The sequence below is a fragment of the Apium graveolens genome, unplaced genomic scaffold, assembly GCF_009905375.1.
Source record: "Apium graveolens cultivar Ventura unplaced genomic scaffold, ASM990537v1 ctg5354, whole genome shotgun sequence".
Lineage (NCBI taxonomy): Eukaryota > Viridiplantae > Streptophyta > Magnoliopsida > Apiales > Apiaceae > Apium > Apium graveolens.
The window spans coordinates 1-10,506 of record NW_027418933.1 but is presented as its reverse complement, the minus strand read 5'-3'; the positions used below and the strand labels follow the sequence as shown (position 1 = coordinate 10,506).

The window sequence follows — 10,506 nt, the reverse complement described above, 5'->3', positions numbered from 1 at the left end:
TGTTTCATATGTTTTGATGCAGTACGGATCACTACAAATTGGTGACAAATTAGGTCGGTATGCTGCATTATGTGATAACATGGACTTGGTTATTCAAATGGTTAGTGAGATGCATAACAGAGAATATGAAGTATCGGATTTTGATATGGTAATATGTATAAAAATAAATTTTTTGTGTGCCTTATTTTTTTCTTAAGCCACATAATATATATTTCCCTAATACATTTCATGGTTTTTTCAGTTTGTTTTTCCTATTTCCAATTCGGGGCATTACTATATATATGCTATAACATCAAGAGAGCAAGTTTAGAGATTATAGATAATAGAGTCCTAAGTGATGGTGTGGAGGAAACTTACGGTGATCTACCAGCACGATTGATATGTCTAATTTGAAGTATTTTTAGCAAATTTAAGATTTCATGAAAAGTAGTGTGCCATACTCTAATTATTGCATTGTATTTTAAAAATAGCATGACTGTTTTTGGCAATGGATTTCAATATATGACGTGCCAAAAGTAAAGGAGATAATTAATTTGAAACCAAGGGTTCATAAGATGGGATGGCAAACAAAAATAAACTCTGTTGATTGCGCAATATTTGTAATGAGACACATGGAGACATATATGGGTATTTTGTGTGGATGGAAGGTTGGGCTGCGTGTAGAAAAGGTACATTTAAATTATTTTTTAGTTCTTGTTAAAAGATAATGTACGTTACTAACTAATTGAGTTAATATTTGTCCTGTTATGTAGGACAACCAAAAAACATTGCTTAACAAGCTGAGGATTATTTATTGTCACTCTATCTTGACATGGAGTGAGAATAGGAATAGGACAGTCATATTGGAAGGTGCTGCAAATTTTGCAAAGGGAAGGAACATGGTTACCTGAACTATTTAGTAGAACTATTTAGTAGAAATAATGTTCTTAGACAATTTCTAATTTGGTGGTTTGTTTTTCTTTTTGCACCACGACTGAGTACTTTTATTTCATATCATTGGATTGTGGAGTATTGTACCATTTTGACTTGATTGTTGAATTATAGAATTGATCAATCTTTAGTCTGAATTTTATTATGATGGATGTTGCATAAAAAGATGTCTTCTAAGTTGTTTTTTAAGTTTTTTTTAAAAGAATTTAATGTATGTTGATTTTGACGTTAAAGCTTGCAGGTGCGGACTTTATAATGTTAATCAGCACAGTATTGGGATAAATCTATAAAAGACCTGCTTTAAAATTCTGTGTTTCTGATAACACTAAATTTTAATTTTGTTTTTTAAATGCTTTTGTAATATTTATGCTTCAGTACACATTTTACAATTCATAACTACTGGTCTTGTATTTTTAATTTTGCAAACTTTCCAATATTCTTGTGTTGTAGTTTTCTCCAAAGTTTTGAGAGGTTTTCTGCAGAATTTTGCAGATTTTATCTAGTAAAAACTGCAACAGTTTTTTGCAGAATTTTGCAGCACTTGGTGTATTTCTGCAGCAGTTTTATGCACTTTGCGGGGAAAAAAACAGCGACTATTGCCTACAGAATTTCACAGCAGATTAAACTTACTGGTGCATCTTTTTCAGCATTTTCGGAACAGCTGTTTTGTAGACTGCTTCTATAAAAATCTGCAACAGTTTGCTGCAGAATTTCTTGTATTTCTCCAGCAGTTATATGCACTATTCAGAATAAAAACTGCTCCTATTTTCTGCAGAATTTCACAGTAAATTAAGCTAGTTACTGAACCCTTTTAAGCATTTTTACCGTGTTGTTTTGCAGGTTTTTATCAACTGTTTTTGCAACAGATGTAAGCGGCATTTTTTTTAACTTTGGCAACAAAAAATTCTGCACTTTCCACACTAATAGTTTACTTAAAGAATGTAAGCAGTGTCTATCAAAGCATTTCTGAATTAAGCAGTAGTTGATAAATAGAACAGTAAAAAGTGGCATGCAAAGTATGCGATTTAGAAGGAATTTTTGTGATCCTTTTTATTATTTTATAGTAGCGATAAAACTAACAAGAAAGCTAAAGCCGAAGCTAACACTCACAGCAAAGCATTAATTATGTAATTAGAGGGTGTTGCATCCTGATGATTTCGGATTTAAAATTGATAACTTTAAAGTGCAGTACAAATATCATCATACTTCAGTTAAAAAACCAGATTCAAGATAGTCCTATAAAACAGAAAACATTTAATAAGGAGGACAAACTTCCCCTACTATAAGTGCACTCCAGAACACATTTAAGACACATGATCATCATTTAGCGATAGCTCTGCCAATTGATCAGTGGGATTACCAGGTTGTTGCTGTAGAGAAATATCCCTAAGAGCTTCTGGTGATTGTAGCAAGTGCAGTACCTCAGTCTGATCCATTTTCAGAAGCATTTCAGTAAACTTTTCAGAAGATTCAGGTTCTGGCTGTTCAGCCAGTGGGTACAGACTATTTTACTGCAGTAGCTTAGCAAAAAAAGTGCATTAGTATTCTATTATTTTGTCAAAGACCTATAGTTAGGAAGGAGAAGATATAAATAGTGTAACACCTAGCAATATCAATCCCACAGAAAAGAACATACCTGTGTTTTACAGTAGAATAGGGTTCCATCATCTCTAACTCAGCAACAACACAGGCTACACAGCCATCTCTGATATTGTTACGATATAGCATATCAGTGATGCACAATAGTTTTCTGTTGATACTTGTATTAGTATTTAAGTATCTAAATATGTTCTGTACTGAACAAATTAAACGAACACTTTACACAAGTAACCTTAAATAATTTGAATAAAACAGGGAAATAGTCAACATTGAAAATCATTTAAACTCGATGTGAACATCAATACAAAAATGAATTTTTATCTATTAAATAGATTCTTTGTTTAGTGGACAACTTTGTGCATTGTGGCCTGCTGCTAATTTACAACGACTACACGTCCTTCGCTTCCCTGCTTCACTTGCAATCTCGTGACTGCTCTTAATCCGGCTGCCACATCCCTTATTTCTGCTTACATGTGGATTTTGAACATATAATTCCGTATCTGGAATAGGGCCAATGAACGTATCAACTCTTTGAGCGTTGCCCTGATCCATGTTATTATCACTATCTTTTGTTAGTGAAGAATTAATTGTTTGCAAGCCTGTGATAACCAAATCCAATTTTTCCTCATTTTCTTCAGCATGATTCATACAATTGTGAAATTCAAACCATGCCCTTGTCCTCTTCAACTTTTTTTTGTCCCTCTTTCCGCAAAGAGCATCAACTTGGGATGATCCGAGAAATGAGTGACGCTTCAAAGCATTTTTTGTCAAGCGTGACTTTATAAAATCACGAGGTGAAATATATTAATATCAAAAACTCAACATTTTGATATAAGATTAAAGACCTCAGATTTCTCAAACCCACCTAAAAAGCAGTACAACATATACTACATGTCATACACATCAAACTCAAAAGTATGAATTACAAATAATTTTGCAGATTCATATAATAATCCTGCAAAATAATGTAGATCATATATATAGTGTAAAATTTAAGTACATTACAATATTTCCATAGAGAAACGACTATTCATGAATATACCTCAAAAATTCTATCATGTAGAAGATCATCTTTAACTTTGAAATAACGATGTTCATTATCTCTTGTAATATCTGGCATACTAGTATGATAACAAGCTGCTTTGATCTCTTCCCTGACAAGATAGTAAAGTTCAAGTGTATACAACTTAGATGCATCTATTTCAATACCAGATCTCTTGTCATCTTCTGCATTCTTAAGGCGTTGCTTGTCCATAGCACTTTCAAAACTAGAATAGAATTCTACTAATGTGTGACCGCTTTCATGAAAGTGTTGGAAAAAGCTATTAGAACTTTCCGATCTTGAAGTAGTTCTTAATAAACCAGCCATTTCAATGTCTGAAAAATAAGCTGGAATCCATTCATTGCGTATGTTGAACAATTCAGTCAACCAAGGATTAGACTCCAATTTATATTCTACAATTACGGCATTCCAACGTTCCACAAACTCTGTTTGCGTTATGTGATCTGAATAAACCGCAGACTTCAATTTCTCGATAAATTTCTTGTCTGAAGCTAGAGCAGGTCCAACCTTAACCAACAAAATAAAAAAAATAATAAAAAACTTGACATAAAACTTATGTAAGAACATATGATTAAAAGATTCATACTTATTTTTTTAATTTACCTTTGTCGGCAACTTATTCATGATATGCCACATACAAAGCCGGTGTTTTGTATTAGGCCACCACTTATCTAAAGCCTTTTTAATGGCAGGACATTGATCTGTAATTACACAACGGGGAGCACGACCCATTGCTTTCTTGAAAGTATTAATGAGCCAATTGAAATTTTTATAATTCTCCTTCGCCAATAAACCAGCAGCAAACGTTACATTCTTCCAATGATTGTTAACACCGGTAAAAGGTACAAATACCATATTATATCTGACATACGAGCAGGACATTGAACAAATTAGACATAAAATTAATGTTCAACTCATAATTATACGTAGTATAATCTGTAATTACATGTACTTACACATGTAAAAAGTGTAAAATGTAGATGTATGCTAGATTATATAAATCCCTAAAAAATAACTAGCATCATACATTCCACTAACATATTTACCTTCAAACACTTTTACCATTGATGTCCCTAGTAAGAAGTATAGAATTGATGACAATTTAAAGAAGTACATAAATTAAAGTAAAGATTTAGAGTTCAATCTTGTCATATTCTAAATTATAATCAAGAAGCATAAGAACTGATGACAATTTAAAAAAGGATATAAATTAAGGAAAGATATATGTAAAGTATTGCACTGACTCTCTTATAACAAATTTGTACATTAGCATGTAAATAAAAATTAAAAAAAAATGTACATACCTATTAGTCCTAAAAGTAGGGTCAAATGAAATTATATCGCCAAACACATCAAAATTTGCTTGCCCGATTGCGTCTGTCCAAAAAAGACCGGTCAAGTGACCCTGCCTATCAACCTTATAGTCATAGTAAAAGGTATTCTGAGATGCCTCTTTCTTTAATTTAAACTTGGCCAAAATCATATCAGAATCACGTTTTCCAATCCGAGCTTTTACGTCTCTAGCAAAATTCTTAAAATCAATTAACATAGCACCCACAGCTTCGTACGACCCGGCCCATTCTTTTGCTAAAGAGAATGCTTTTGTTGCACCGATGTTAACTCTTGCACAGTCCATTATAAGATTCTGGTGAGGAACAAACAAATTCCTGTTGCACTTTAAAAACATTTTCTCAGCTCCAGATGATAGAGGATGATTGTGTTCTTCGTTAAAACCCATTACAACCAGACCTCCTGTTCCTGCAGGTTTCAAAATTATCCGAGCTTTGCAATTGCATCTACGAGATGTTGTTCTTCTTGTTTTCTTCGGCCCTTTACCAGCACTTTCATTTGAGACTTTAGAATTGCTTCTATTTGGCTTGCCACCACGGTTACAAATAACATATCTGGACAATAAAGTTCCACGACCACTAGTTCTCTTAATGGACTTTCGAACACAAAATCCACAAACTCGACCGTATTCCTTGTAAAATTTAAAAGCATCTTCCAAAGTTGGAAAATACTGATTGGTTTGTGGTTTGTGCCTATTGTCGCATTTTGGTGTCCAAAATTCGCTACCATCCGCAGCAACAAAATATGTAGACTCACACTCATTATCATTATGTGATTCTTCCAAATCTTCATCTGAGCTTTCACTACCGGTCTCTCCTCCTGAATCTTGTTCACATTGTGATTTATCAGAATCCTGTTCACATCCTGACTGTTCAGAATCAGAGCTCTCAATATGAGGATAACATTCAGAACCTGATATAAATCATAAAATGAATTAATACAGGTTCTTCAATCAGAACACATTAACTTACTGCAATTTTATTAATAAATATGTGTATTGCATCATTTGAATTTAGAACATAACATAAAAACAAGATACAACATAAAAAATCTACACGCACAAAAAACCCAGTTAAAATTACCTGCAGATTCTTCAACATTAGTCATATTTGATCTTTATGGCCAAAAAAGCGACTGTTTACTGAAGAAGTGAAGGAGGAAAGTATGTGAAATCAGTTGGGTGATAAATGTTGAATAAGAACAGGCCGGTACTGAAATTGGATTGATAAGTCTTTTCAAAATTTTGATAGAGACTCCTGTAATCTTGTTGGGGTAACCGTCAGGTATTCTATTTTTACGCACGATGGGGTGTACGTGCATAGTGGACTTGTATAACCCTATAATTATTATTTAAGAATTAAAAAGAAAAAAAATTTGACTGTTGGATTAAACAAAATGAATGGTTAGAATTTAAGACTCCAAGTCTCCAATTAAACTAGGGACTCCATTGAACTTTTACCCTAATTATCAAGCCCAATTTTTATTTGATATATGTAATTAATGATCGTATAGACACACGATCAAAAGGCTAAATATCTTAATACCACTTCTGTTGTTGATATTTTAGTGACTTGTCACTTTTGTCTGGTTTCGTGGGATTATAGTTTTTGTGATAATATTTTAGAGATAATTAATTTTATCAAAATTAGTCCTATAAATTAAATATAAGATTAAACTATTATCCTTTAATTTTTTTATTTTAGAAATAGTTTTTGGAATAAAATATAGGAGATTATAATCATTTAAAAAGTGATTTTTAAGAAAGAATAAAACAATACATACTCCCGCCAAGTTAGGGTGAGCAGAAAACCGCAAAAACCGCCCGCATCGCACCAAACCACACCGCAAAACGCGGTTTTTAATTTTCGTGGTGCGGTTGCGGTTTGAATTTTTAATAAACCGCGCGGTGCGGTGCAGGTTGTGATTTTAAATTTATGAAATGCGGTTCAAACCGCACCGCACCGCAATATTTAATATATTATATATATATATATACACACATTTATATTCATATCGGGTAACATAAAGAACCATTTTATGTTATTAGTTAAACTGAATTTCACCAGATGGTCATAGCATCCTTATTGAGTTAGAATTATATGTTAAATTCATTAAGGAATTCAAATGGACCACATGAACTTCTGACAAATAAAAAAAAAACTACACAATCTCTTGTTTGTATTTCTTCACTAGGAAAACCAAATCCAAGTATTTATACAAGTGAACTAAGATGTTGCATTCTGATTAACTAAAACTATTTTCGGAAATTTGATTAAATTTAAGTTTTGTATTTTTTAAATTTTTTTGAACTTGTAAAGTATAAACCGCAGTGAACCGCACCACACCGCACCGCATTTTCGTGGTGCGGTTTATGCGGTTTTCGAGGGCACGCGATGCGGTTGTGGTTTGGAAATTTGAGCAAACCGCATGTGCTGTTTGATTTGCGGTTTGAGAAAAAAACCGCACCGCCCGTACCGCGCTCACCCCTAGGCCAAGTATTAGAAGACATTATACTAATATCCTCTATTTCAACAAAATAAACATGTGATAGGATATTTTTAAAGAATTATTCATTGAATAAACCTTCATTAAGTTTTGTAAAATAAATATGAAATAGAAAATTTTAAAGAATTACAATATTATCTGCTACTTAATACTATGAAACAAAACATGTATTTTGAGTTTTCGGTTCCATCCCTTGAACATGACATACCAAGTGAGAAAATTAATCTACGTCCTGAATTTTCAATCACGGATTTAATTTCTTTTTATTTCTTCAAAACACTGTCGTCGTGAATTTTCAAGAAATCTGCAAACATTTGACGCCTAACGAGAATTTTATTTGAATTTTAGTCGTCATTCGAAAGTATTGACAATTTCGAATTTGGGCTAAATAAGTTTTCGGTCTATGAAAATCTTCAAATGGACTCGTAAAAGCCCATTTCACGATTCCATGTTTTAACCATAATACTCATTCCTTGCAAAATATGGACTCGCACAAGCCCGTTCGTATTTCGGCAAAATATATCTAAACTATTCTGAGTTTTCGAAAATACTAATTTAATGTCAATCCATTTTTGTTTTCATAGTACTGATCAGGGTTCCCTAAACTGGGCCGATCATATTGTTTTATCTCATCTAAAAAGACCATAATCCAATTTCTATTTTTAAAAACCAAGACTACAAATATTTTATTTCCTAGAAAGAGTTCTTTTCTCTTGTAGTCGTTTGTTGTTCAGTTTCAAGATTTATTAGGAATATATGCTCATTTTTAAGCTATATCAGTCTAATTATTCAATCTTTTAATTTGGGTTTTACCATACTCATGGATAATAAATTGATCATATTGTTTAAAAAAGTTAAACTATAATCAGAGTCATTTAAAAATTAGCGTGAACATGAATAATTACCTCCGGTGTCCACCAAAAAATTCTAATTTTTAATCTATATGCATAACAACATTTGGAGAAATCCAAGAGATGAGTAAAATGACTAAAGTATGATAGTGTACTCTTTAGATTGATTAAAACATTTTGCTAATCGGAGAAAAAAGATTTCACACTCATTCTGTAAAACAAACTGAGTTGTTTTCAAGGCGTACATATAATTAATTTTGAAAATAAGTTTTGGTTATTTTATTATACACATTCGGTTAATAGTGCTAGACTAATAATATACATTTAATTTTAAAATTTTGAAAACTGCTGAAAATTATATATTTTCTAAATTTTGAAGAGTCAAAGATTGCATGTATCTAACCAAGGATCCTCCTTTAATTAGACTTTACATAATGTTAAAATTACTTTTTTTCATGGTTGTAAAAATCGGTAATCGGCACTAATCGGTTTGGGTACCGATTAGGGATTAATCGGTAAATCGGAGGGATTAATCGGAACAAAAATCGGATATATTTAAATATTTTAATAATATTTAATATATTTACCTTATTTATTATGAAATATATAATTTAAAATAATTTATAAATATTAATCGGATTTCGAATAATAGATCGGTCAAATATTTTTTTAAGATTAATCGGGAATTTTTTAAAATCGGGAATTTTTAGAACATTGCTTTTTGTAATAAAATGAGATTACTAAGTAAATAGGCGACTGAATTTTACTATTTTTACTCAGTGCGGGTTTTAACAAGAAGGTAAATGGAGTAACTTTGAAATTCAAAATTTTTGGATCAATTAATTACGCAGCTCGATCATCCACCCATCATGCTTTACTTTATTTTTCAATGTTATCTTTTCAGACCTTAACACGTTATTTCTAAACTTTTGGGGCATAACTTCACTTAGATGATAAATTTTATTTAATAAAAAAAGCAATCATGCTTTACTTTATTTTTTGAATGTTATCTTTTCAAATCTTAACACGTTATTTCTAAACTTATGGGGCATAGCTTCATTTAGATGATAAATTTTATGTGATGAAAAAACTCATGTTTACTTAATATTGTATTTTAGTATACAATTTATGTTCAAGATTTTATATCTCTCCGACAAAAAAAAATCTAATTATTCAAAAAAAACTACATATAAAATTTTATTTCTCATATGTTCATTTCCTTAAATAAAACAATCGATCGCTATTAGGATTGAAGTTATCACAAAGTACTTCTGAAATTTGGCAAAGTTGTTAGAAATATGATGAAAGCCAAACGCGTGTATGATATACGCCGAAATTCTTTATCTCGTTTATATAATAGCTTCAAACAACATAGATATATTTACATAAAAATTCATGTATAATTATTATTGTCATTCATGCATGTACTTGACTACTTCTAAGACCAGTCGAAATAAATGTATGTGGAAAGGACCCTGTCAAGAAGCTTGAAATATGGTCCTGCACATTCCTGGATCCTGGAAAGCCCACTCAGTTTGAATGTCTATCCCCTTTTTTTGTAGTTTGTGTTACTTCATAGTTGTGTGTTTTTTGTTAGGCATCATAAATATGCCAATGTCACCTTGAAGAAAATGTAATGGAAACTTGTGGCATCATCTTCTTATCTTGCACTGAAGATGACCTTTTATTCGGCAACTACAACAGATTGATTTGTCTGTTTCGGGGGTTTCTCATTCCACCGTACTTCCTCGCATTATATAGACAAACTGATGATTCTATCTTTACCTTCTCTTCGCGGAAAAGTATGTGCAGGTTATAAATAGGGATGACTCTTTCTTTTAGAAGTAAAACAAACAATTTTATATTCATAAATTGCGATTTAGTTATTTTAGATTGGTTGCAGTACTAGGGGAATGGTTGTAAATCGTGAATACGTATAATCACTTGGTTAATCGGTTAGAGATTAATAATTGAATGATGTTGAATTGATCGGAATAGTAATTTGTTGGGTATAATTTACACACGCAACAGCCAGATAGTTATATATATACAAATTAACAGAATAGGTAAAATCAAATAATAAAAAAAACACGAAAACAATAACAAGATTAATTAGTAACTGGATTGACAAAGATAGATAAGAACATTTATGTTTAACAGAAGCTTTACTAAATCTGAAAGAGCCAATAACAGCTGAGACGACTATCC

The 10,506-nt window shown here is 31.8% G+C and overlaps 1 protein-coding gene and 1 long non-coding RNA gene across 2 annotated transcripts; one reads left to right on the top strand and one right to left on the bottom strand.

The window, feature by feature from the left end:
* The first annotated feature begins 292 nt into the window (after positions 1 to 292).
* Positions 293 to 1,060, top strand: LOC141702613 (uncharacterized). The gene is made up of 2 exons (XR_012567201.1): positions 293 to 668; positions 753 to 1,060. It is a non-coding gene; the product is annotated as an uncharacterized LOC141702613 (long non-coding RNA).
* Positions 1,061 to 3,447: 2,387 nt separating this feature from the next.
* Positions 3,448 to 6,189, bottom strand: LOC141702611 (protein FAR1-RELATED SEQUENCE 5-like). The gene is made up of 4 exons (XM_074506264.1): positions 6,025 to 6,189; positions 4,897 to 5,854; positions 4,196 to 4,454; positions 3,448 to 4,099 (listed from the first exon to the last, which is right to left on the bottom strand). The coding sequence occupies exons 1-4, from the start codon at positions 6,047 to 6,049 to the stop codon at positions 3,560 to 3,562; spliced, it is 1,782 nt and encodes a 593-aa protein (XP_074362365.1). The 5' UTR covers positions 6,050 to 6,189; the 3' UTR covers positions 3,448 to 3,559.
* Positions 6,190 to 10,506: the final 4,317 nt, after the last annotated feature.

Excerpts from the sequence above, each read along its gene's own strand:
- LOC141702611 (XM_074506264.1), bottom strand. The coding sequence starts at position 6,049 with ATGACTAATGTTGAAGAATCTGCAG. Across the intron at positions 5,855-6,024 it reads TAATGTTGAAGAATCTGCAG|GTTCTGAATGTTATCCTCAT; the intron begins GTAATTTTAACT and ends GATTTATATCAG. Across the intron at positions 4,100-4,195 it reads TGAATAAGTTGCCGACAAAG|GTTGGACCTGCTCTAGCTTC; the intron begins GTAAATTAAAAA and ends TTGTTGGTTAAG.